This window comes from Hylaeus volcanicus, chromosome 5 (genome assembly GCF_026283585.1).
Source record: "Hylaeus volcanicus isolate JK05 chromosome 5, UHH_iyHylVolc1.0_haploid, whole genome shotgun sequence".
Lineage (NCBI taxonomy): Eukaryota > Metazoa > Arthropoda > Insecta > Hymenoptera > Colletidae > Hylaeus > Hylaeus volcanicus.
This window is the reverse complement of record NC_071980.1, coordinates 3,543,570-3,571,310: the sequence shown is the minus strand read 5'-3', so window position 1 is coordinate 3,571,310 and position 27,741 is coordinate 3,543,570. Positions and strand designations below refer to the sequence as shown.

The 27,741-nt window shown below is 43.7% G+C and overlaps 2 protein-coding genes across 4 annotated transcripts in view; one reads left to right on the top strand and one right to left on the bottom strand.

Annotated features, from left to right (window-relative positions):
* The first annotated feature begins 949 nt into the window (after positions 1-949).
* LOC128876307 (oxidative stress-responsive serine-rich protein 1) lies at positions 950-3,884 on the top strand. 2 transcript variants are annotated; one of them, XM_054122551.1, is made up of 2 exons: positions 950-1,421; positions 2,758-3,884. In XM_054122551.1, the coding sequence occupies exons 1-2, from the start codon at positions 1,306-1,308 to the stop codon at positions 3,443-3,445; spliced, it is 804 nt and encodes a 267-aa protein (XP_053978526.1). In that variant the 5' UTR covers positions 950-1,305; the 3' UTR covers positions 3,446-3,884. The 2 variants fall into 2 exon arrangements, with proteins under 2 accessions (XP_053978526.1, XP_053978528.1); XM_054122553.1 differs by lacking the exon at positions 950-1,421 and adding an exon at positions 1,480-1,775.
* Positions 3,885-6,679: 2,795 nt separating this feature from the next.
* The window catches only part of LOC128876306 (tyrosine-protein kinase Src64B), a 41,271-nt gene continuing 20,209 nt past the window's right edge, over positions 6,680-27,741 (bottom strand). The window contains exons 2-7 of one of the 2 annotated variants that reach the window (XM_054122549.1): positions 13,124-13,352; positions 11,729-11,920; positions 10,815-11,025; positions 10,482-10,735; positions 9,663-10,373; positions 6,680-9,239 (exon numbers count right to left, since the gene is read on the bottom strand). In XM_054122549.1, coding sequence (XP_053978524.1) covers positions 9,025-9,239; positions 9,663-10,373; positions 10,482-10,735; positions 10,815-11,025; positions 11,729-11,920; positions 13,124-13,166 — 1,626 coding nt within the window. In that variant the 5' untranslated portion in view covers positions 13,167-13,352 and the 3' untranslated portion in view covers positions 6,680-9,024. The remainder of the gene's footprint in view (positions 9,240-9,662; positions 10,374-10,481; positions 10,736-10,814; positions 11,026-11,728; positions 11,921-13,123; positions 13,353-27,741) is intronic. The other variant, XM_054122550.1, reaches the window with a different exon arrangement.

Here is a 27,741-nt window from a genome sequence, read left to right as displayed (position 1 = left end):
GGTTGCCTACTGTAAGGGGCTAATCATGATAGGCGAAGAGGTGGCACGTTTGCGCCTACGAGCAGGCAACCGGTCCGACATGTGAAATTATAGGTTGCCTACTATAAGGGGCTAATCATGATAGGCGAAGAGGTGGCACGTTTGCGCCTACGAGCAGGCAACCGACCCGATATATCTGTAAGTATAGGTTGAAAGGAGATCCTAACATGGCGACGTAACAGGAATGCAGCGCGAGCGATATCTCCTGTCCCCGAGCAAGGAATAAACAACAACCATCCTACATGGAAAAGGGCTCTACAGCTCCTGCAAGCAGGACACGGAGCCATACAAATGGTACCATTGGCTCCACGGAGGGACTGGGGACCAGTGATGGGCAAAACTCTAGGCTTCGAATAAATCTGAAGTTTGCTGATATGTTTGTCTCGTTTCCTCTTTCAAAAATTTGCCAAAGAAGGAAACGAGACAAACATATCGGCAAACTTCAGATTTATTCGAAGTCTAGGGTTTTGCCCATCTTTGCTGGGGACCCTCCAAACCGACGTGAATAACCTTCCGCAAGGAAAAGGGGGATTCAGAGAGATGAACCCAAGGGCGGGTGGTGAATCAGAAGGGGATAACAGAATAAAAAGAACGATGCTAACAAAGTAGGCTCGCCAAAGTAAGAAGCTGCTGCGGAGAAGATGGACTGAAAAGGTCTAAGACTGGGACCAAATCGCAGAAATGGTAATTATAAAACATTTTTGTTCTCCACTATTTTTTTAAATCATTCATCGTAGGAACTTGGTAGTCGTATAAATATACAATAACTTAAGTTGACGAGCTATGTTCGGTGCTTTTGCATACATGTTGCTGATACGTTGAGCTGAAACGCTGTTGCAGAATCCTTTCCATCCAACGATAGAATCAGCGAGCGATTCAAAATGGCGTCGATAAGGCGCGCGATGAGAATAACGCACGACCCGCCATCTAGAGTCCGTTGCTTCCGGTATCGAGCAGCAGTAGAATGGCAGTTGCGCGCAAAAGTCTGTTTATTTACGTGCTGTCGATGATTAATTGATTGCGAAGTTGGTTCCACGAGCGATATCTGCTGAGTGTGCCTCGCAATAACGGGCTCGAAATGGTGCACGCGTGACATACACCGAAAACAAGAACGATACCAAATGGGAAAGATACCGTGAATGTCGTCGTCAATGTATTCAGGCTGTCGTCGTTCTAACCTATTTATCGAAACATTGTACCTTGCGTTCTGGAACTTTCCGACGCGGTGTCAACATTTGTTTGCCAACAGTGGTTCGGCATGATGCCATGTTCCCGCAAACGCTGAGCACAGAACCGTGCAAAATCGTGGGCATGGCCGACGAAGTGCTGCCGGCGAGTTTGGAGAAGCTCGAAATTGATCGTCTTTCCTCGAGTTGTCCTCAGTAAGCATTTCACAGCTGAACGTTCTCGCGTTTCCTGACATCGATCATTCAAAGCGCCTGCTCCTTCGCCAAACATCCCTTCCAATGCCCTCGAACGTTCTGAACTCTACGACGTGTGTATACACGTTCGATTGTATCGGATCGTGGCTGTTTTGCGACTCAACCCCCTTTTCACGCGCGGTCAAGGTCTTCGATTAACGTTACCTCGATTCACGCAAACTACGTGACCATCTCTGTTTACATTGTGCGTGTTTTCGTTTTATTAACGATGCAAGCGCTCGTCAACACGCGTTACAATGACTGTCGTTTCTTCTTCTCGATGGTGCGAGTCGACAACACGAATAATTCTCGACCGTAAGGAAATCGTGTTGTTTACATATTCGAGAAACAATTTCGTCGAAAGTAGAAATTCTCGCTGCAAATACGACGTATATTAATCCAAGTGGGAAAGGTCGTGTCCGAAAGAACAATACCAATGTTTCGATCATGGAGTTTTGACTTTGTTTGAGTGGAAATATTGTGAAATGTATAATAATATTTTCAAAAGACGTCAAGGTTATGATACAAATTAATATGTACATGGAAAAACTTGTTGTTAATATAAACTGAGTGACATACACATTTTTTGGTTATCCGTTAGAATCCAAGTAAAGAATTAAAAGAGAAAGAGAATAAGAATCCATTGGAATCATGGTATTGTTCTTCATGAAAATTACCTTAGTCAGATTAATTTATGTGTTAGAAACAAGTTCGATAGAGTATACCCATTCAGTGCACAGTTCACAAACCGTTTTTGAATTATTTCTGGGTTAAGAGAATTGTGGAGCGACTGCGGAGAGTGCAAGTGCAGTGTTAAAGTTCATAGTATTAGTTGAAGTGTGTTAATGTGAAGTAAATTTCTTTTGACACTGTTTAATTGGCTTAATATATTCAATAACTACAAAGCCTACTTTCTTTATTCATGTTATTGCGTAAGAAGTAGATGAAATGAATATTTGCTAATACTTAGTTCAAGCATTAATTCATATCATCACTGGATAGTACCGAGAGTAATCCTTTTGCCAAAATTTCAATAATGTTTTGTAAATCCACTTCCTGATCAGTTTTACTTGCAATACATGAATTTTGAAACAATTGCTAATATTTACAATAGTAGTATTTGATTAAATTCGTAATGTTTTCTTTAAGATTAAACATACAGAGTTTAATTTTTTCATACTATCATCTGTCTTTTGTAGATTTTATATTAATTATACTTCCTAATATCAAAAATCGCTGTAGCGTGTTAAGCGGTTAAAGTGGTAATAATTATGAACATTGCTTTCTATTGTTTCAGTCTTACATCTACCGACAAAGCAAAGTCACCAAATCCATTTAGGACGACAAGTAAAAGTGTTGGCTCCGATTGCAGTTATTTATTTCAAAGAAGATCGATGCCTGGTAGGCCAATGTTAACTACGGTCAGTCCTAGAGGCATAAAAAGCACAACGAACTTCAAACCATCAAGAAATGAAAGAGTACTCGACAAAAATAAGAAATCTTCGATAATCAAAGAGGCTGTTTTAAAATTAAATGATACCGGCACTAATTGTCTTAGCGATAATCTAGCAAATACACTCTTTAAGGAAACATGTAAACTTAGTATTTCGTGGAAAAATCGTGAGATTTTTGGCCACGGTTCGGTCACAAAGGACTTTAAAGCGCTAACCATTAATCAGGATACTAGACAAGCTAAAGACGACACCAGCATTCAAGATAATTTTCAAGCTAGTAGTTTCCAACGAGCGCGTAGCAATACGATGCCAAGTTTAAAAAGGGGGCCCGGTCCGGGTGGAGGTAACGGCAATCAATCGGAGACCAGCAGTTCTACTGGTCAGCCTTCGAGTTCAAACACATGTTCGGTACAAGCAAGAATATCCCCACCTTCGTGCGATGTCACCATCGACGAACTTGCCAGCTATTTCGAAGAGTTTGTTCATATTCCAAAGAAGATGTCACACATGGCAGAAATGATGTATATTTAATTGTAATGTATTAAATTATAACTGGCAGATTTCTTATACAGTTTTTCAAGGACTAGCATGCAGTATTCGTGCATGATTGTGAGTCTAAATATTATATGTTTGCTACAAAACCAATTTAACGTGGTACCTAAATTATACATAATATACAATAAAAATAAAAAAGCGGAAAAAACGACAAAAAGGAAGAATCTGCATTATTGTAGAAAGAAAGTATTAAAAGTGATACAATTTCAATATCGTTCTAGAAAAAGTGATTTAAAAAAAAAAAATACAAAAAATTAATAAAATGATGTGCGGATTTATTTATTTTCTAAAACCGTTTTGTGTCCAGCTATTTCATTTAATTTCTAATGGAAAAGAAAGAATTTAATATCTTTATTTACAAATTTTTGTATTACGAGATGAATGATTGGTACTAGAATAAATTTCATGGAATTAACATGTTGTGTCACTTAAATCCCCGTTCTTCTACTACACGTTTATATTAAGGAAAATAATATGTGTGTGGATAAAATATATATGTATATATCATTCGACGAGGTCATTAACACCGTTCTATTAATATGATACATAATATATTTATCTGCATAGGCTTATCATACTTAATACAATGATACAAAGTAACCGTTTAAATTACTTAATGATAATAAGCTTTGGTACGTAAACAATGACGATATATTGATCCGTTTTAACTTTAGGTACGAGTGAACCATGTTGACGCGCTGTGTACTGTGAAAACCTCGACGAAAGCCTAAATGCATTAAAAAATATCCATCTATTTGGTGTGCGCATCACGTGACGACTGTTTTCATTTTTAACATCTACGAACGGTTAATCAGCAATTTTCTTGTACAATGATTTCGTGGTAGCCCCGCGCAACACTCAAACTCTGTATCAAAACATGAGGTCTGTCGCTATATCACAGATTTAGTAAAATTTCATTTGAACGGAGCTACAACGAAACGAATTTCAAGAGAGAGAAATCAGACTTTCCATCGAAAGAATGCAACTCACAATTGGACAAGTTTCTTTTATCACGAAACCGACACGCGAACGAAAAACTTTGTCGTTTATTATCGTCCTATTCGAAACTTGGTCTCCAAGCCGAGAGACGCAGTGTTTAGACAACAACAACAAAAAAAAAAAAAAAAAGAGGTCGTTATTTTACCGAAGCGAAATCGATTCACGATCCGAAAGACGAATAGGAAAAACCACTGCTGCGTCCTGTGTTTAAGTAACGAAAGTGTGCATGCTACGATGGTAAACGTTACAGTTCGAAGTTCAACGATATCGGTAATGATCGCGAGATACATTTCTGTTCACAGTGTTTCCAATGGTATCAACGTTTCCATAACTGATGATCCCGATGAAAGTGGTAAAAATAACTACTTGATAATGGTAGTAAAAATAGAGTTAAAGTTATCATAAAGTAACTACTCGGTCGATAATTATGACGACAAACATTTACATTCTACGAAAGTTTAGCTCGAATCATTTTTTTAAATTCTACGTTCTTAATATTCTATATTTGTCCGTCGCAACGAATGGTCGAGTAGTATTTTAAAAAAGTTGATAGCCTTACATTGTTGCGTAAACCAGCCAGAGCATATGTTAAGTATTCTTTTGCTTTGGATTACCGGACGCATAACGATGAATAGCATTATTGCATTCCTTAACGGCTTCTTTCGCAATCGGAACACGTAGCGTCTCCCGACTAGAATTCGTTTTCGAATGCATCGGGGAGGAAAATACGTCCATGGGAAATTTCAATTTCTATTACATCAAACATGACGGGGGGGGGGAGGGGGGAGGAGAGATCGTGCCTGTTTATAGTTGACATTTAAATATCGATGAACGGATAATAATAGCCGAGCAGGCACCTGGAAAATCACAACAGTTCTAAACTACTGTCAAAAGTTTCGTCGTCCTGTACTAAAATAAGGTCGTAAGGAGATTTTAGACTTAAAAATGTTACGTTCGGGTACAAAAATTTTGTCAGAAGTATCGTCGTTAGATTTGAATGCAGTTGTTTTCTTGTTCCTTGTCTAAACAATATCAGTCTCTAGGTCCGGTGGAAAGGCCACATGATGCCCTTACCATTAATAACATTTAAATATACCACTCTCGTTTGTGTTGCTCGGATGAAATAATGTAATAAGGACATTCAAGATGAAGAAATCAAACGTACTTTCTGCCCATTAGATAGAGCTGCCAACTGCTCTTTCTATGAAGGGCAATAGTTTTCTAGTTATTCTATTCTTTCTGAGGTTCTAAAAAGACACTAGAAGTCATTTTTCAATCAGTGTTTTTTTTTTTTTTCTTAGTAATGGTAAAAGTGTAGAGCAACAGGTAAGCACAAGCTCTTATGAATAAATTATAATATTGGACCATCATGTTTTATAACTTATATATGAATGTTATTAATTTATTCACAACAGATCACATCTACCAGTTTTCATTTTTACTATTTCTATGAAATTAGAAGGATCAAATAAATAGTTAATAAAGGTGAACACTTATTATATCTCTTTTCCTAAATAAGTCATGAAGTTGGCAACCCTAGTTAGGACACCACCGTTCGTTCGAATCGAAATTCGTCCGCGATTTCTTAGGGTTCTACGAACTATGGCGACAACATGATCGTCAGCGAAACCTTAAAATGACCATTCTCCGTGAGAAACACAACAACATTTTGATCGGTATAAAACGCTCATAGAAAAGTTTACTGGACGAAATACAGCTACTTTCTAACCTCTACGTAAACACGATGCTTTTCCACGTGCATTCACCGCATCGTACTATATAGAATAAATTAATCAACTCACACAACGAAGGTATGGCGTTCGTCTCGCTAATCATAGTAAAAAACATTATATAATAAGTTTACTATGTAAAGTTGCAATATAATGTCGAGTTCGCGACGAGTTCTGGTGAACGTAAGCTGCAAAGTATTCCGTTGATTCGATATCGATCGTTTCGATCAGAGTGACCTAATCGAGTAGACGCAACAAATATTGGCTACTCAAGGATCGTATTCGTTAAATTTTCCAAAATGTTAGATAAAGTATAATAATCAATTGTAATAGTGAGCACGGTATAAGTTGGGCCAGTGACCTTGAGTGGCCAGAATATGTTGTCTCCACCCATGTGTTCCGAATCATTTTCAGATTTAAGTGCACTACCGATTTTTATACGTGATCTCGTGAGAAAGATGGATTCTTCTATTGAGCAATGGTTGCGGAGCGACAGCACGACATTTTATTGCTCATCTCTTAATGTCGAAAAGAATACCGCACAAACACAAGTGTAACAAATTCACTACACTCACGTACGCAATAATCTCACGTTTCACACACTTTCACGCTTTTCCGTTTCCTCTCTCCCTCCCATACATTTAATTTTTTTTTGTTTCTTATTCGTTTAAACGTTAATATCTAGAGTGTCATAATGGCTCATCCTGTTTATCGTGACATAGTTCAATGTACTTCTGAAGACTTACGTCTGGGGACAACCACGACAACAATACGGTCCTCGGAATCGGAACACTTTTCCAAAAAACACTTGCACGACGAAAATGATTAATTAAAACTCTTACGACCGCGTTTCACCATTCCGAGGATGATTTACTTTACACCTACTTTACGGACCTACCGTCTAGACTCTACCCTAACCTATCTTTTGTGTGTTTAGTAGAAAATTTACAATTTCTCAGACACTTTGTACGAGCAACATCGATGACTTAATTTTTTTTTTATCTCATGTAGTATCTCTAGTTCAATTTCTTCTCGCTAAATCCGCGGTAACGTCGAAAAATGGTGTCGTTTCCTGTCGCGACATGCACGTGTACGTGTACGGGGTGTCGACAAATACGCGGGAGATCATTTAAGAATCGATTCTGCATTTGGATATAAGGAAAAAGGTTCACATATTCGTGTACACCCAATTCCTTTCTTGCAGGTTAGGTAATTCTTGATGTACCGATTGAAAACGCCTATACAACTGCAACCCGATTTACTGATGCTTTAGGGTGGTTATCTACCTATAGGCATTTCCGTCAGTCGTTTCAGAAAGTAAAAAGAGCAACCAAACGATTAAATATTTTCAGATATATGCGTACCAAAAGTGTGTCCGTCCTTTTGTTAACACCCTGTGCAACATACGACTGTTTCGTATTTTGTAACTTCGTGTTTTAATTTCATCGAATTTAAAAACGGAAATTCAGAGAAACTCGACAACGAAATCGATCGATATGGAGGCATATTACCGACGGTCGTGAAGAAAACAATAGTTTCCACAGTTTTCCGTCAGAGGGTACAATCACAGTAAAAACAATAATATGTATATTACAGAACGATCGTGTGCTTTCGAATTGTGTATTTGGAACACCACTGTTCACAAAACAAAAGTACATCGAAAGAAGTCGCTTTTTTTTTACTACGTATAAAACGTATTTAATCTCTCGTATAAAATATTGTTCTACGCGAACCGTCGTTTTGAAGTGAAACGAGACCTCGTTCGCACCTAGTTTACATATCGTAGAACGTGATTGTGTCCTATCGCAAGATATTTGTGCACTCGATAAACAACGTTCGCGCATCGATGCACAAACAGTATCCTCCGAATTTAAATCCAAAGAAGAGTTTTGGATCGTAGGAAAAAATCAGTCGCGATCGATTCGAGATCAATGAGAAGTAATCGCGCGGATTACACAGATGGCGCGACGGTTACCTTCTTCGCGCCGCGATCGTACATTGACGGACTTACATGTATAAATCGGTTACATCTTCTACCATTCGAAACACTACAGTTCTCGGCTCGTTCCGTTCTACTCTCTAAACACTTTTTTGTAAGATTATCGATACCAACCTCGTCAATTATTCGTTATACTCTCCAAATTGTGAAAATGCTTACATTAAACGGGTCGAACAACGAATGATTTCGTTCGAACCTTAATAGATACTGGATACGTAACGGATAGAGATTCTATAATCTTATTATCAGTCGGTCTGACTCAGTATTAGTCGGCAGTTATTCACGATTGGTCACAAAGTTTCGACAGCCTCGTATACATCCTTATACGAGCACGAACAAGACTTAATATTTCTTTTTTTTTCCCCTTTTCTTTCTTTATAATGTTCCATGGCACACAAGATCATTGTTCTTGGGATGCTTGCGCCGTACGATGACACCCTGATTGAAGAAAAATTTACGAACGAAAAGAACACTTGTCGGTATACTTGCGAAATCGTCGTAGAAATTTTGGCAGCGTTTAACAACGATTGCTTCGAGAAATCTGGTAACGCTTTACAGAATTCTTGCCACCACCGAATCGCTCGCAAAACGTTTTCCTCCGTTTTCGTTCCTGATCTGGTATCCTCCCGTCCCTTTTCCTTGTTGGAGTTCGCTCTTGGCGTTTTGAAACTTGTTTCAGGGACTCTGAAGAGCGACAAGAATGGCGACGACGTCTCCGTGATCGGAGAGCCTTAACAATAAATACCATAAAACTCCATGGCACAGTTGATGTGCGCTGGGTGAAAATGACCGTGTGGCACCAGGTGATTCTGCACATGAGCTATATATCAGTCCGTTGGCGGCTCCAGATAAGGTATTTCGCTCGTCACATTGAACGACTCAAAATAGTGGTTCAGGAACTCGAACGTGGGCCGTTTCTCGGGACTGGCGTCCCAGCATTGCAACATCAATCGGTAAATGCTGTCCGGCAGCGGGTGATTCAATGGTTTCGGCATCCGGTAGCCTTGGTTTATCTGCTCTATTGCTTCGCGTCCCTGCATACCTGCGCAGACAAAAGGGATTCAATGTAAGAACATACGTAAAAAGAGAAAGTGGCATCAATGCATTGTCAATGGAAAGAAAGCCCTATTGTTTAGCTTAACAGGTGAGCGAGGAATACTCTCCTGCAAGGCAAGTAGACCATTGTTAATGAGAGTTACTATGGTCTAAATACATTAACAAAATAACTGTAGTATATGACATTGAGCAAATGACAGAAAGCAATCTAGCATAGAATTTGTTCCGCGTCGTGATAATCTTTGACCTCACCTCGCTCGAAGTTAATCTCACTCATTTAGTTCATATTATCAACGTAAAGGGGAAATCCCTCCGTTTTACCGTAAGGCAGGAAGACTCCCCTGATTGGGTCGACAATGAATTAAGAAGCCAGGGAATAATTCAACGATTGCCTATCGATGGCGCTCACCAGGATAAGGAACTTGGCCATAAGTGAAGAGCTCCATCAACAGTATCCCGTAAGACCAAACGTCGCTCTTGATGCTGAATCTGCCATAGACGATGGCCTCTGGGGCTGTCCACCTGACGGGGAATCTGCTCCCCTGTTTCGGACAGTACTCGTCGTCCTCGATCGCCCTGGCGAGACCAAAATCGCAGATCTTCGCCTTGTTCTTCTCCCCGATGAGGACGTTCCTCGCGGCCAAGTCTCTGTGTATCAGTTGCTTGCTCTCGAGATGCTCCATACCGGAAGCTACCTGGCCAGCGATGTAGATTAGGTCTTCGAACTGCATGTACTTTCCGTCACCTGTCCTGAGGAAGTCCAGCAAGCTACCATTACACATGTACTCTTGCACGATGTATATGGGCTCCTCCTTGGAACAGATGGCGTACAACGCCACTAGGTGTCTGTGTCGGAACTGTTTCATGATCGCTGCCTCCTGGAGGAACGCTTCCGTCGACATGGTCCCTGGTCGAAGCGTCTTCACCGCCACCTCGATCTTGTTCCGCCATTTCCCATAGTACACCTCGCCGAAGTTACCGTGGCCCAGCTTCCGTATCAGCTGTATCTCGTTCCTATTGATCTCCCATTTGTCGCGCAGCTCTGGACCGAGATCCCACATGTCCGGTTGCGGTTTCGGGCACGGTTTCGAGAGCACGTGACAGAGACCCAGCGCGTTCTCTGGAAAATTACATCGAACCGTTTAGAAATCTGGGTCGCGCGTGACGACAAACTTGGACATCTTTCGGAGGGAATGGATTCGGCTGAAATTTCGAATAATCAACTTACTACTGTACGCCATAACAAGCGCAGGCAAAGTGGGAAATGTCTGATTGGTGGCGATGAAGAAACCTCCATTGTCCAGCGGTTTAATTTTATAATGTTTAACGTGATGGCCCCTTCCTTCCTCCCAGTCCTTGACGGACAAGCTGTAGCCTCTGGGATTGTGCTCGCTGGGTCTCACCAGGAACGTTCCACGCGGGTTCTCGTCCACCAGGAGGAGCTTTCCAGCCTCTTTGCGCGAGACGTTCTCGAAGAACCAACTACGTAAAAGGGGAACCAACGATTTAGTTTACCGTGAAGTGGATACTTCCAATAAATTAATTCGAATTGAAAGCTCACTCTTCGCTCTCGACGGAACGCTCGACGGCGACGAAGTTCCAAGGAATGAGACCCTCTTGCAGGGTTGTCAAGTGCAAAACTTTCCACCAGTCGGGCTCGGTGTCGTCTAATACCTCCATTCGGTCGCCCTTCACGAAGCTGACGTCGGTGCTCTCGCGAGCGGTATAGTTGTACAGCGCCACCACGATTTTATTCGACCTCTGCGAATGCGCTGTTTCACGGGAAAAATACCATTAACTATGTCTAATAGAATGTTGAAGACTCGTATGTAGATTCACTGTCCAGTGCCGCGGATGTTGGTCGCAGTTCGTATTACAGGACAGGCCGTCGAGAAGCCGGACAGTGAACACGTGTTAGGGTAGTCTGGTCTAGAGTACTTGGCGAATTAATTTTGGGAAAAGTACGACACGTATCTATTTCAAATTTTCTATGCTTACTTGTGCATACTCAGAGGACTCGGACGAATTTTGTCAAGTTCGTTGGTTGGACTTGGGAAGAAGAAAATAAATCGTTTAAAAATTCTAGGCCAGACTGTTAGTTGTGATCGAACTGTTTGCGGTCGCAGGGAAATTTGATGGGAGGCAGCCAGCTGTGATGGACCTGTGGCGGCGATGAAATATCGAAACCATTGGGTATAGTTTGCTCCATAGTAATTGTTCCGAGGTAAACTCTATGTTTTTAAATACTTTATCGCATACAAAGTTCCAGTAAAATATATTATCTTGTTCCTGGGATTGCATTATACATGGTTATACTGCGACCGCCAATAAAACTAATACTCACCATCGAACTTAAATTAAACTGAACGTAAGAAGACGTAGCGGGGCAAAGCTTACAAGCTAACGTTTTAAATCGAAACTTAACGTAAAACGCCTATAGCTACTAAATGAAATAAAATAACATAAAATACACACATGCAGGCATAACGACAGGCGAGCTTGTTTTACGGGGTTGGTGCGGAATCTGTAGCTTACAAGGTGTTGGCCTGGGACGTATGATGTCAGCCCTCGCTTGTACACCCCTCTGATTCGGGTCAGCGGTGTACCGATCCAAGGAACCTCCATTGCTGTGCTTCGAGCTCAGTCCTGTGTCTGCTTTTTTATAACCTGGATAACGGGAGTCGATCATTCGTTAATTAAAAAGGATCAGGAGAACTCTTGCAAAGGTCACCTCTCGGTTCAGGCAATCCTGAAGAGACGTTTACTTTTTTTGTTATCGATGAAAACGTCGCAAGATCGGGTCTTGATGTCGTCTCGTTAAAATCCACGCTCCTTCTTTTCTTAGTTTTCAAAACAATTGGAAATTATTACCCAGAAATAGGGGGATGCTTATTTTTTCTCTTTAACTTCCCAATTAATTTCTTGGTTCGTTTTATTTCAGAGTTGGCACTTCGAATCGAAAGGATTTAGTCTTATTTAAAGGAGAAGGGTGCCCTGGACAATTGGATTTTATTTTCCAGCGGTCCGAGACTAGATTAAAGCGTTATCTGTGGATTATTACTAATTATAAGCATTCTTTACAATTACAGTTGGAAAAAGATTAATTAAAGTAAACCATTTTAATGATATCGAGAGGAATGAATTATATTTGATTTAAAAATAGAATAAAACGACCCTGAATGTTTGGAATAGTTGCGTCCAATTCTCAACATTGAGATTGTTGCCTTTTTTTCCTTCGCCTCTGATTCGGTGCAATAATACATTGCGCCAGATAGCGTAATGTATCTAAAACTGAGACTGAATGGCTGCAATCAATATTATGCTCAATTTCTACTATAAATTACGAATTGACCAAAATCGTATAACGTTTCTGTTAGACCTATTACCACCGATTCAAGCTATTACACGTTTAACTCATTTTTCCTCAGCCAAATGCCAATAAAGCCAGCATTAAATCTGGGTCGATACATTTTATATACGCCCAGTGATAAATCTATCAGTTGAAACAACGCTATTTCAAGAAAAATCTGACGCGACGCTATTTTTCAACATTTGTCGATGAAAATTTTACAGGATATACTTCGAAACCTACACAATAGCTCATTCAAATTTCAGCTTTCTATCTCGCATAGTCGTTGAATAAAAAATTCCCAAAGTTGACCCAATGTGGGGGTGTGTTGGGGTAGTTACTCGCGTTAGCAACGTAGCAATGGCGGATCCCTCGGTCTTCTTCGTTACACTGGAGACCTCGACAGCCACCCAACACTTCCCGAAGTATACTTAAAACGTTCCCGAAAGTTTGAAAAGAAAACTTATCGCGGAACAGCCGCGAGCGGACGAAGAGGACGGGAACAAGTTCGTGTTACTTACCAAGGGGTTGCGGCTCCTGCCGCTTGCTGCAGCACTTGCCCATCTTGGTTCCCCCGGTAGCTCGATGTTCGTCAAACGGATCCTGACTCTATACGCCGTCTACAGCGATGCAGACCCCGAGGAAAGTCTCCATCCCGCGAATATCTCGAGGTCGAACGGACGCAGGCTTCCGTTTCAATTTTTTGGATCACTTTCTTCTCTCCATCGCGTGTTTATCGATGCCGTGCACCTGCAAGGTGAACCAGAAGCATTCATCATGATTCGTGCTATTGCACTTGTTCGATTCGACCAGTTGTCTGGTTGCGGAGCCGTCTTGTTTCCCAAAAGGATTTCCTCTCGCAAATAAATAAAAGAAAGTATATCTTTTGTTTGGATCTCTAAATTAGAGTGACCTCTTTATACCCATGTTTTCACGATTGTCATGCACTTAGAGTACTTACACGTGTCGATTCCCCCCCGTACCGGAAACACGAAGCACTCTGGATGGCCGATAAACAAATTACGGTCGCGTCGAAGCGACGAGAAATGAAATCATCGCTTAAAAGGAATGCCAGAGGATAATGACGTAACCCAGCGAGCTGAAATTTCAATTCGACCATTTTAGGCCGGTCGAAGGTGCCACTATTCTCGCGTCCTTCGAAAATATTGCTGAAACGACCTCTGACCAGACTACTCTCGAAGTTATTCGAGATTTTTAGCATTTTTATTTGACCAGACTTGAATTAATCGAAGACTTCGGATATTTATATAATCTGTTTATAATTTTATGAAACTACGCGTGTGCTCGTGAAAGGTTAGCTGGGGTACGCGTTCGCGGAGAATGTCAATTGTTCGTGAACCCTGCAACAGGAAGTCGGTGCTTTCTGTAAAACGCTCTAATAAGACGATTCGTTGAATTTATTTTTTATATCACGACATTACGGATTAACCTTTACCGCGGTTAATTATAAATATTTTCTTGTTGGGTGATAAATAGTTGTATCGAGACTCAGCGATCTAGAAGAACTCGGAGCTAATATTACGAAGATTGTCAGATTCAATAACAACTGACAACGCGGTTAGTAACTGAAGAAGAAGCAACACGAGTTATGAAAAGTCCGAAAGTTGGCGCAATCGATCGTGACACACGGAATTTCACCCGGCAACTGCGACAAAAATATTATATGAGGCTTCCGAACCAAAAGCCGGAACAATTTTCATTTATTCGCTGTGAAATATTTCGTCACTGTTAATCTTATTTAATATTTGATTCTACGATTCAAATTTTATTTCGCGCTGAAACATTTGTTTATTTCCTGTGAGTGATCTCAGTCTGGTTAAGAATCTTCCCCCACCTCTGAAGCTACCGAAGTTCTAAAACTACGTAAATGAATTTAGCACGAGCTATTCGCGAACAGGGAGCACTTACTATCGTCGAGGCACTTAATCACCAAGCGCGATGGAGCGCGCAATTTCTCGCGTTGTAATTCAGGATGCGGTTATCTTCGATGTTTCTCGTTAATAAGAGAGACCGTAGGAATCGCTTTCCGCCCCAGATCACCTGGAAAAAGTTTCGAGTTACGCGCATCTCCGCGACCGAATTTATGCGTTTCCGTGGCGATGGTGCCTCGAACCATTTCATTATTACGAGAAATTCCAATTGGGACCAACTGCGAGTTGATGCAGCGATCCATTCGTTACATTATCCGGCACGCCGTATTTTAAATTAAAAAAAGAAAGAACTCAGAGATAAATTACTCCTTTTCATTGGTACCAATTGGGTGTGAATTTGGACAATTAAATTTTTTAAGTTGATGGCCTCCTTCAGGAACGATGATTATTTTAAATATTAATTGAATTAAGTGTATTATATATTTATAACATTGACTTGCGTTTTGTTACGTCATAAACTCAGCTGTACATCATGTTCTTTTAACTCAATATTATTAATGTAATATGTAAATTCCATAACAATCCACCCCTCTACTATGAATCATAATAAAAATAAATTATATCAAAGTAATTATCCTCTACAGTTTCAAACAACCATACTCTTAACCCTCCCTCTCCTGGATCGTCCTATCTGCATTTTAATAAAAGGAAACGTTCGATCGAAAAACAAAAACAAAAATTCATGGCAAACTAATTAAAACGTTCGAAAAATACGGAAAAGCTCGTCGAGGGTCATCGACAGATGCGTTTCACCAGTCGTGTTTTATTTTTTTGGTATCAATGACAGTCGCAGATATAAGTGGGGTTGAAAGCTACAAATGGTTTACTTGAACACGCCAGCGAATGCGTTAATGATCCCCCTGGTAATGAGAAAATAGGGGATAACGAGACATCCTTAACCCGTTAACCGTGGTAAGACCAGTTAAACCGTCGCTTGAAAATTCCTCGCAAAAATACCCCGACGATAAGCACGACGAGCTAACTCGTCGCGAAAGTTTAATTAATTGCACTCTTACGGACGGAGTAAGCATATCGTGCGTCTCTTATTCCCATTACACAGCGTGATTATTTCAAGATTTCCGTCTGAGATTAAGTAATCGATTGAAATTAAAATTAATATTAAGTTCATTTTGATACTATTTTGTACTTTATTTATACTAAAGCAAGGTTTTCGAAATGGAGATTGATATTAATTGAAATCTGTACAGGAAGGTACGGAGTTTTAGTTATTAATCGTATGAATCGATTGTGATTGCTCTCGAGTAAATACAATTATAATTATTGGTGGAAGCCAGCTCGGAAACTCGGTTCCCGTTACTGTTCGTGCGTAGCCACTCCTGCAGCTAACTTATTATAATAATTGTCTCGTTATTTTGCTGATTCTATTTGCGTTTGTATGCGCTCCTATCCTTATCGTAAACTTCGAATGCATTAAGGATACTTTAAGCTTGAAATTAACATGAAGTTACGTGATATTAGAAACATCTGTGTATTTGCTAGTCACCCATGTTTGCCCAATGCAAATTAAATTTTGTTTAGTCCCTGCGATCATCCATCTTCCGTTAAAATACAGATCGTTCTCTAAATAACACTCTCGCCCATCTCCGCTGTAAATATACGCAATAAAATGAAAGTTCATTCGTGGAACGCGTTGACCATTCGAATCGCTATCGAGGACGGGACGGCGTAGTAAATTTTTCACGACTTCCGAGAGTCGTCCGCACGTCGTCTACCGTGGACACTCTGCGGACAAAGGAGTCACCGGTAAAGAGGTCCCCGGAACTACTGAGAAAACTTCGCGTGGGATGGGAGACGTTTCCGTAAATCAGGAGACGTCAGCATCCGTGGGAAAAGTTTTTAATTAAACAGCCCGAGGGGTTGTGTCTCGAACATCCGAACGGAATAACAACGTGGACAGGACCGAGGCGGTTCGATTTGGATGTAATCCGCCCCATGAAATCATGGGAGGGATACCACCGTCAAGGTAAAAGCTTCCCTTTCCATCTGCATGTCTTGTTCCTATCTACTTTCCTCCTTCTATATGTTTATATATTTATTTTCTATTTTCATTACTCTTTGCATCTTTTATTTTCGATTTTTTTTTTCTCGCGTAGAATATTCTAGTTACTTCCTTACGTTATTTCACCATCTACACAAGATTTCCAAAGAAGGAAAAGCACCTACTAATAGGTGCTCCATCAAAAAAGACTTCATAGAGCGCGATAAGATGAAACGATCCCATTCGGAAGACATAACAGCGTAATAACAAGATGGACAGAGCAGCAACGCGGTCGATTCGGACGTGGCCCACCCCAAATGCGACGGAACCCCATGGAATCATGGCGCTCGGGACACCACCATCGAAGCTAAAGCTTTCCCTGGCTCTGTAGACCAAGGCGTACACGCACGTAACGAAAACGCACACGTGTACACATTTATACACAGCCACGAGACGGTCGATATCCCACGGTGGTCCGCGTGTATGTATACTCGCTATCTGATGAGGGTTTTATGTGACGAACAATGGCGACGTTTCATGCCAGGCTGGACAAAGACGAATTAAAATTTCGTCTTGACGCACTTTGCCACCGCTTTAGGAGAACCGCGAGCCAAGCAACAATGCCCGAGGATCAAGGGAGGCCACGGGAGGATGAAAGGAAGTGCGTGATCTCTCTCGGCGAGAGGGAAACTGCGTCGCGACTGTCCCCGGTTTTCCCGCTGAAAGAATGTTCCGAACAATACCCTGCAACCCAAACGACCCGCTTACCGGTTGACAGAACCATCGAAAACCTTTCGTTCGCGGCTGGCTGGGTTATGGTGTCACTGGGAGTCATGACGCGGCCGTGGCTTTTCATCGACGTCTACATTCTGCGTTTGTACTTTTGCTCTGCGGGGCAATATAAGTGCCCATCGAGTCCTTTCGAGCACCTGTAGCAGGATGGAGTCGAGTACCTTAGCTTGATCTATAGCACGATGAGGTCGCGAGTACCTTGGTTCGATTTTTTCGGCGTGTACTGGACCGTATATGGGTTGGGACACAGTTGTTACCGAGAAGTCTCTGATCTACGTATGAGTCATTTCGAGAGGCTCGTGGGTATGGCTTCCAGTAGCACGAGAGTGAGCTCGTTTCTGCTTTGTGGGACTGTGGACGTGTTGAGCATTGGTAAGAAGAGTTGAGAACGTGGCCTTTGCGGCGAGACCTAAGCAGACCAAAAAATTAAACTTTGCACACCATGTCTTCCACAGCTACACTCATCTCCTAACCCAAGGGTGCTAACCCCTCGACTCAGGATTAAAAACGAAGACCCTGATAAGAGAAACCTCGGCTTCCCAGGAAGTAAGCGATCGTTTATCAGTACAAAATATATATATATAGGGATAATCCACGGGGTTTCGTCGAGCCACGCCGACGAGAGTTTTCGCTGGCGAGTCCAAGCAACCCCTACAGATTTGTCGAGCTTACCCCTCGAATATCGTCTTCCCGAATGGATATGTAAGCTCGTGATTTCGGGGACTACGCCCTTTCCTCCCTTTCGTACTCGATTCCTGGCGACTCTGCACCGAGCAGGCGTTTTGAACCGAGGGTGGCACGATCGGGCATTATTGCATCGCAGGGGGCGCTCTCGCGGGCTACGTGTACACAGCGAATTTCCCTCTGTCCGATACACAAATGAATTCCTCGCGCCTAGTTCGCGCACGAAACGCGATTACGCGATGATGAATCGTACCGAGCAAATAATGTACTCGCGTGCCCATTAGAATGTCGGTCGCCAATGGAAACCCGGTTACGGTGGCGCTGCGAGACAAATACACGACTCCACGGAGGAAAACTACCCTTCTGGATAGTTAGCGAAAGCAGTAAAAAGAAATCTCGTGTGAGCAGTTTGTGGAGAATGCCAGCTTCTTGTTATCTGACTGTTAGAGAAATTTAACGTCCAAGAGTGGAAATACGTCGCGTAACGCTTTCTGTGGAGTAAGTTTAAAGCACTTCCTCCGGCCTAAACAACGTGAAATCGATAGTACAGGCAAAATTGAACTCGGAACGTTGGAGTTTATTGGCCATAGTCGATCCGATAGCCGTATCAGAAAAACGGAACACGCATAAAACGGCGTCCCTCGAAACAGTGACTCATCGTGGGGAAGCGCACGGATTTCCATGCATTATCGATCGCCCCTAGAAAGGGAGATATTATGCGAAGACATATGATCCAGGGCGCAACGGTTTCGTTAACCAAGACGATTCGACAACAGCAGCCTTCGTGGGAGGCGTTGCGAATTGCGTTTTCTGTCCCCTCTGCGAAACGGCTCGATCGAGTCAAGGGGGAGGACGTCTTCCTCGCAACCCCTAATTTCTGGGGGCAACTCCGGATTCAAGCCAGCCAGTAGCAACCCCGGTAACCATCCTAATGGGGTCTTTTGCCGTCTGCACGGTGGCTGGATTAAAAATATCGAACCTTTCTCAGCGAAAAAGTTGATTAACACTAAACCTATCGCGAATTAGAATTCCACGTAAGATATTTTTGCATTTAATTGAAAACAAAAAAAATGTCTGAGACTTTAAGTCATACACCCAGTTAAACACTTTCCTAGCCTTCCTCAGGGCATCGTGAGAATATTCACCTAGCTACCTCTAGATAGAGCCCGCCTAGATAGGGTGTCTCGAAGCCATCAGCCTAAATCACTCAGAGAGCGTTAAACTTACGGTGCAGAAAGTCATCGATCGATGGTAAATATAGACACATGGATCGTAACGAGTCCTGTCGCCGGCTAAATTGGTCGAAGACAGAGCCCAGAGGCGATCGTCCAGTGTTTCATCGCGAGAGAACACGTCCCGGAATAGCGGCGGGTCTTATTTACGCGAGCAAAGTATCTGGAGGACGTTTACGGAATTAGATGAAACGGGGAACGAGCGTGTTGCGCCGCTGGGATCGTTTCCAGCCCGAGCAGACGCAAAGATAGACACCGCAATAAGCGACGGACCGCCACGGGCGCAACTTCGATGGAAATGCAAATGCGTCATAGCCGAAACCCGGGAAACTGCAATCCCGTCGCGCAAGTCTTCCGTTCGTCGTGTCGACGCTAGAAAGATTCCGTCGTCGATGGGAAAATCGAGTTTCATCCGCGACCGAGTAGACGGTTTCTGGGAAAGCAGCGGCAGTCCTTAGTCACCGACGACTCTCGGTGATTAATTATCCGCGACAGGAAGTCCGCGATCCGAACAGTGTATTTTTACTTCAACCTGGCCAGCTAACGACCGTAGCCTAACGGCGAGGGAATCGCGCGTCCTCGTCGGACTATGAGCTCTAGGGGACGAGATCGTGGCCAATAAGGGTATTCCCGCAATTCTCTCCGTGTTCTTCGGCCATGTTTCCGTCTATAATCTCCAGCCATGTGCTCGATCGTGGCTTGATTCATGGTCGTGAGCTTTGGACACGTTTACAGATAGTTTCTGCATCTTCTTGCTCCTTGGTTTCCGAAAAGCTGACGGATAGTAAATTCTTGCGAGTATCACTTTATAGCACCGGTGAGTCTTCGTATACATCGAGGGATTTAAAAGGATCCATTAAGGGGAGAAATAGGTTTAGGCTCAAAGAGCCCGAAAAGAAGAGTGCAAGCTCAAAACGAAGGATAAGAAGAAGAAAAGGATTGCTATATGGTTTTGGAATCGCTGATTAACCAGTAAGTAGTTTAAATCAATTCGTTACTGCCATGAACTTTCTGATCTCCGTATTTTCTTTTCTAAACCTATTTCGCTCTTTTAAGGAATTATCCTTTAAGAACCTGAAGAACCAGCTGAAGAGCCTAACAATTTGCAAAGCAACCCTGAAGCGACTGGTACGGGGCTTTGTGCCGAGAGTCCCAGCTTGGAACTATAAACAGTATCCAAATTAAAGGACAACCAAAATTTGATTTATGCAGTTTCCGGAACAATGTTTCGAAAGACCTATGGGTTTTCCAGGAACCCATTGTAAAAGAAACAATGTCGCTTCGTAATTGACATGCTAATAAATACCTAAAGATAGGGCCAGCTTTCGTCGAACGGTGGCTCTATTTTCACTCAGGCGTAGCCTTTACTACCACTTTCACACGTAATCTCATTGTAAACACGCAGCCAGCGGCCTACCTGAGTTTAAGAAGGGTCGAGAGAAAGGTCTTACGATGAATATTCTGTGTAACGGGGCGGCTGATTTACATAGGTTGACAAACGAAGCCAAAATTCACGGAGCTCTTCCTGAATTGAATCCTCGGCGGAACGAGGCCCTAAGTGAATCCATGGATGACGTCAGTCGATGCCTTCCCGACCGGGTCAAAGATCTCCGGGCCCTGGCGAGGGAGCTCAATCCCCCAAGAGGAATCATCGATCCCCCCGCTATTTTCATGCTTCTTCGCGCTGGATCCTCGGATTTATCGTTTCTCGTTTCGCGCCGCGGGAAGGCACGGACAGAAATTATTTCACGCCTCGTTTCGTAACGACTGCGAGGACCACCAGAGCGGATCCTCGTGGCTCTGTTGCGTTCTGGGTCGAAACGTGGTTCCCTGCCAACAGCCGATCATTGGTTCGTGACTCGGAAAACGAGTATTTCGATCGAAACGAGTACGATACAACCTCTCGAGCTTCCTGTGTTACGTTGCTCTTCCGCGATAAATTAACTACCCTTAAACGTCTATTAAATTTCTACCCCATTCTAAAATCATAGAATCAACATACTCCTGCACCGTAGATAAAGCTAACCAATGTCTTCGTCGAGATTCTTCCTCCAGATAAAAGTGTTGATCAGAAATGATGTCTACTCGAACGAGCAAGTTCACGACCCACTGCACGCGCGAGTGTACGTTCGTAGGTGAGACCCGGGAGAACCGAGAAAAGTTTATGTGGCGCTTACCTGGCTCGCGTCCACTATTCCGAAAGAATAAGTTTGGGAGGTGATTCACCCCTGGGTTCCGTGAGAGGAGCTAAGCAGAGCCACTCTTCCCTCCGGGTCTCTTCGGGACACGCTTTGTTCCGCGTCGTTGGGCAAAACCAACGTTGTTCCTCTGGGTTTATCGGTCGCCCGAAACCGCGCGGTCCTTGACCGTACTTTTATGAGGCGACGAGTTTTAACACGACGTTCCTCGTTATTTTCAAGCTGGAAACCCCGGATTACAATCTGAGGATGCGCCACGGAACGTGTTGTTGAAGTTTTTATTCCTGACCTTTCTCAACTTTTATGATGTAATAATTTAACATTGAAATCATTCTTGGAACCTTCAACGACATACAGTCAGTCCTACAACTATTCGTACCCTCTATACCATTTTAGAAATTGGTTTATGAAGAAGCCAAGTGAACCTCCACTCTAAACTTTTAATCGAAACCTTTGATCTTGGAAAATGTATACGAGTAACTTTTCTGATTCCACTCCGGAAGAAGCTAAGCTGAATTTAATAATATGGCACTTCAATAAATTATCGTCTAAATGCAAATGCCGGTACCTAAAACTCCACTCATCTGACTTGTTAAATACCCTTTGATATTTTAACGTGAGATTAAAGTATAATGGGAACGAGAGTCCCAAGTACAAAGAAACAGTTTTCTCATTTCGGGAATATCTCTCTCTCTCTCGAGGGAAATTTCTACCAACTTGTGAAGAAATTTGCAAGCCTGAATACATACTATACAGAAGAAAAGAATGCTCATTGGAAATGCTCGTAATTCTTCAAACACATAATTTCACGAAGCTTGTTCAAATTTGATAACAGTTTCCGATATCTTTAAAGGGGGGAGGCGTTGAGCGTTGGCGAGTTTAACTAACTCTAGCTGGTTTTTCGCGGAAATCTGCAACACGGTGGGCGAAGCACGGCTAACTTCGGCTTAACACCGTAAAGGCGACTTAATTGTTTCCTCAATGCTGGCGATTAAGCCCGTTGGCGAATTTAATACCATAGATATCGACACGCGGCTTATAAACAGGAGGAAGCGTAGGAGCCCTTTATCGATTATGAAATAGGAGGGCTTCCCTCGAGTTGGAAACACCTACCATTCGTTGGGGTTACGCTCGTAAGGAAAAGTCAATAGAAACTCGAGACTTCCCGCTGCTATTTTATACGATATTGTCATGAAATCGATAGCAGTCTCCAATATATATTCCCCTAATTTTCCGAATCGTAACGCGTATGCTCCACACAAAAACTGATTTTAATTCGGAGTGGTACAAACCTTTACTGCAATACCTATTTCTATTTTATTTTTTATCATCTGTGGGTAAGTGCAAATGATGCGAATCGAAGCAACCGTGGGTCGGAGGACTCCCAGTCCTCGGTCAGCTCCACCGCAGGAAGATCTATAGAAGGAGATAACGGCTGGACCCGAGGGAGGCATCGCTTTAATCCCCGCGGCCCGATCACGATAGATTGATGACCGTGTCGCGGTTCCGATTTGTGTTTCCAAGGCGAACGTCGACCTCGTTTAACCTCGTGACTTCGATCGCGCCGGCTGTACCTGCCGCGTCCACGTTACGGCGGCAGCGAGAGAAAGAGCCCGTGACTAAGTCACGGAACATCCGTGAGTCACGAGAGCACGACGGGTCACACCGTCGTTCCTCGGGATGGCCAAAGAATAGACGTCGTTAGGCGCGACTCGAGAGACCGACCTGGAGCTTTAAAGCGCCACTTAACTCTCGTCGTGTCGCGTTATGCGCCCTTGCGTGCCCACGCCGCCCGCAGCCTGCCCATCCGAAACCTCTGGACCACGAGCAATCGAAGGACCGAGTATCACCTTCGCCTGCTTCGCTGAAAGCGAGGCGAATTCGTGTGGAGTAGAACCTCGTTTATAGGAATAAAATCGGCCTATGATGGACGAACTTGTAGCTGAACCCAGTACCCTCTAGCCCCTCCAGAAGCAGAGCCTAAATAGTTGAGTCCAGTACGGTCTAGTCTCCTATAGTTGAGTCCAGTACCCTCTAGCCCTCCAAAAACTCAGCCTAGTACCCTCTAGCCAGCATAGCTGAGTTCAGTATCGTCAATCCCCCTAAAAACTGAACCCAGTACCTCCTAACTCCCCTATTAGAACTATTGCTACGTAGTTGTAGGGCGTAGGCTAATCACCTGGTCTCATCATTGTCAATCGGTTATCTACGTTAGAGTCACTACTCCCAGGGACTCTATCAAATCTGTGCTACCCCGAGTCGAGTATTCTGGACGTGGCGGTTGTTTGAACGAAGTCTCTATCTATCAAGAATATCAGACCGAAGACGTTGAAGCTGTTACTTAAGCGAGATAGTTGACGAGATAGGTCCCAAGCGAGGTACCGTTCCATGGACTCACCTGCAACAGACAAATGAAATTCAAATTAGTACAAGGCAGGTGTACTGCACAATCCTCGTCCTATATATCAGAATCAGACACATTTCTGTTTCGTTTTTATTTTAAGTACGAGATTGGTATCCATTTAGCTCTACGTTGCAGCTGTATATTTTAGGTTCCTGGGGCTTCCACACAACCGCGAATTTATTCACTCCGATTGAAAATAGCTCCACCGTCCAACCATCCTCTCGAGCGTCTGCTCGAATCGAATCGAGGAAACACTTTTCTCTCGCGTCAAGTTTCCCTGTACCATCCTGTGCGACTTGTTCGTTTCCACGTCGGGATCTCGTGAAAAAGTTCAGAAGAAAACGATGTTCCGCACTCGGAGCGATCAGATCCGATCCCGCCCCATCCTCCGAGACGCGCGACACGGATGTATCGCCCGAGACGGATCGACGAATCTGAATTCCTCCTCTTTCGGACGGAAACCTCGCCGCGCGACGACCTATCGACCCAAAACGTCAGAAACGCGGAACGCTCGAAGAGGAAGCTCCATCGTGCCACTCGAGACCCTTTTGCCTCCGTCGCAACTGTGAATCCCCGAAGCCCACGGAGACCTGTTGTGGTTGTTCACGCTTTGGAAATTCCAATTTTCGTTTGCAGCATCGATGGTCACGACGACCGTTTCCCTTCGTTCGCGTGATCTCCGGGTCTTTGGGGCTTTATTGGGTTACAACTCGCGCGGTCAGGCGCGGAGATTTCCGGTGGCTTGGACTTGGTTAACACCCTTGAAGCTGGCTTCAGTCCATTTGCCTTTGAAGGAGGGAAGTATCTATTCCTGCCCTTCTCGCAGTAGATACTATATTAGATGCTCTATGCTTGGACAGAACTTTTGGGTAATGATTTGTATGAGAAGAGGGTTTATTATCACTCTATTCTCGAGATGAGTAGATATATTATTCTGCTGGATCTTGGAATAGTTCAGCAATTTCAAAAGGTCGTGCTTTCAGAAAATGTTAATAAAGAGAAATTGATTTCTTTGTCTCGTGAAATGAGAATACTTCGTTAGGAGAATGGTCCCTGCGGCACCCAGGTTCCCGTGGGACGCTCCGTTAATTCTGGAAAGAGCGGAAAAGCTCAAAGCGGAACCGCGGGAAGCTCTTGACCTCGATCCACGGCTAAATGGCGGTTTTTCTTCGTTCGCCGGCCGAATGAAAGGAATCCCACCAGCTTGAAATAACGGAGACCGCGTTTCGACGGAATCGATCGTTCCGTGTCAGCTCAGAGCCATCCCAAAGGAATTGACCGAAGGTCACGAGTAATCTCGACCCGGAGGAGCTTAATCAGCTGGCTCGCGGCCGCCATTTCAATTTTCCGCTGCTCGAGCAGCCGTAATGTACCTCTCGAGACCCCATCACCGTCGAAAACACGATCTGACGAAACGGTGACCACCTGCCACCCTCTAATTTTAAAAGATACATTGGAACGTACCACGGTTAAGTGTAACTAAGAACACATATTTCTTGAACACTTCTCTCGAGAAGTGGCACAAGTAATCGGGAAAACCTCAAGATTTGATATTAAGAAATCAACGACCAATAGTTACATCATCGACGGATAGCAGACTGAAGAATTATTCATCTCTCGCTTCCATTCAAAATTTTTCTATCCAGACTTCCGCTCATTTCCGCGACTTCGCGACGGCGATTGTCTAGGATCAACATCGTCCTGTATCGTTCCGTTCAATTCGACATCCCACGTTCGGGGCCAGCTTCCGGTGTCCACGTAAATCGTCACGTAGCTGGACGTCTTGGAAGACGCAGACGGCCACGTCCACCGCGAGCGATCATCATCGATGCACGAAGGAAGTCCCTAACGCACGCGGCTGGCATACCCGACGATCGACCAGACGAAGAATAGGCAAACCGTGACCGGTATGGCGAGCCAAAGGATCGATGCGTTTCTTTTTTTTTTCCAAAAGCCCGTTGTCTACTGAATCGTAATGCTGGAAAAGTTAAGCGCTGGGGGTTCCCCCGACTCCGCGCCCACCTCACCACGGTTAGCCTTTCCCTTCTATTCACACACTAGCGATCGTGTGATATCCTGAAGTTCTTTGCGTGGACGTTTTGTCGCGTCACCGCGATCAAGGCATGCTCCGCTGGTTGTAATCGCGTTGTCTGCCGCGTTCCCTCTTTCTTTTTTCTTTTGGGCGGGAAATCCGGATGCGACTGACGCGGGGAGCTCTTTTACTAGTTTTTTTTTTTTTCGATCTGAACAGGGTTTGGTTGTCACCATCTAGACATCGTATCGGCGAGACTTCAGCAATAATATTTAATATCTCTGGTTGAAAGGCGGAAATTGTTGCTTTATGCTTGCCTAACGAGTATTCAAGGGGAATAGTTAGCGTGGCTTATGGACCAGTATTCAGACCAAGAACGATGGCACACGTGGACAAGACTTGATCTCCAAAGCGACAAATGTAGAAATTCCTCTACGATAAATGCACAGGAACCATCCCCATATTTTATAATGCGCTGTTAGCTAAGTAAACGACACACGATGCAGAACGCTACGAGAAAAATACTTCCCCGCGACAACACACGTCGATATCGCGTACACTGTTACGAACGCGAATATTTTCCCTGCGGCTTCGATCGTTTTCCATTCTTCAGCCATGATTCCCGTGAACCCGGCTCTGTTTCCATACTCCGCGCCTCGATTGCCTTCTTCCTCCCTCTCTAATTTTTTCTCCTCCTCGTTTTTTTTGTACTGCACCGAGGCATCAAAGCTTTGTCGGCGCGTTGGCCGGAACAACGAGCAGATTCGAAATTAGCACGGCCCGATGGAAGAGAGACGTTTCACCATTCCCTCGGAGCAGTCGGTCGAATCGTACCTTTCCCTTTTCCAGGCGCCGTCGAGTCTTCCTCGAGGGCCTTTGCACTCCTCGGCTACGTCATTACCGCGTTAAACGTTCTCCCCTTATCGGGGTAGAGGCCTATCGATCTTTCTTTGGCTTGTGCACCAAGCCACGCGAGTCGCCTGCCTGACCCACCCCCTCTAAGGGTCGTCGCGGATACGTTCCTTGCGACAGGCGGAAGAAAACCGCTCTGAGGCGTACGGGGATGTCCCAGCAAACGTTTTTAAATCTCCAGCGGCAACCCTTTATCAGCTATCGATAGCTCGTCGCGCAAGGCCTCTGTAAACGTAGCTCGCTATTATCTATCGTTCGCGATTTAGTTCGAGCAGCCACGAAATTACTGTTAACGACCCTTCCATGACGCAGAGGGATTGAACTTGGGGTCAGCGGCACGCAGCGCCAGCCAAGTTCAATTTACCACGAGAAAATTAATTATCCCTAAATGCGGGTTACCGTTCATTATTAATACCTTTAGAGATGACGAGTGGAGCTTAATACCACCTTTGAAACTCTGATTCCATTTTCAACTGCTTTTGTTCTGCCCCTGGTGGTTTAACAAGAACGTCGGTGCTATTGACTTCATCAGAATTCGAAAAACATATTTTGTATCGTAAACAGATGTTTAATAACTTGCAACAACCTAACAAATACAGGAAGATGCTGTGAATCGCATCGATCGCAGCCAGTTTACCCAGGGGTTTCTTACAGAGATAAATCAGCAGGAAAATGGTCCATGGGTGGTCCCTCGCCGCCATTCGAACGGAACGGCAGGATTTGACCGGAAAACACATCGGTAGCGAGATTTCGTTAACGGATTCGGGGTTTCCGGAACAGTCGACCACAGTTGAAAGGCTTGGTCGATCCGCAGGTACGTGACCAATCCACGGTGTAGAAAATAACGAAAATTCGAGGACCAATGTTGAAACACCTGGAGAGTCGCAAGCCCTTCCGCGAAAAGGCACTCGCCTCTCGCTCGAAATCTAATCCC

Excerpts from the sequence above, each read along its gene's own strand:
- LOC128876307 (XM_054122551.1), top strand. The coding sequence starts at position 1,306 with ATGTTCCCGCAAACGCTGAGCACAGAACCGTGCAAAATCGTGGGCATG. Across the intron at positions 1,422-2,757 it reads CTTTCCTCGAGTTGTCCTCA|TCTTACATCTACCGACAAAG; the intron begins GTAAGCATTTCA and ends CTATTGTTTCAG.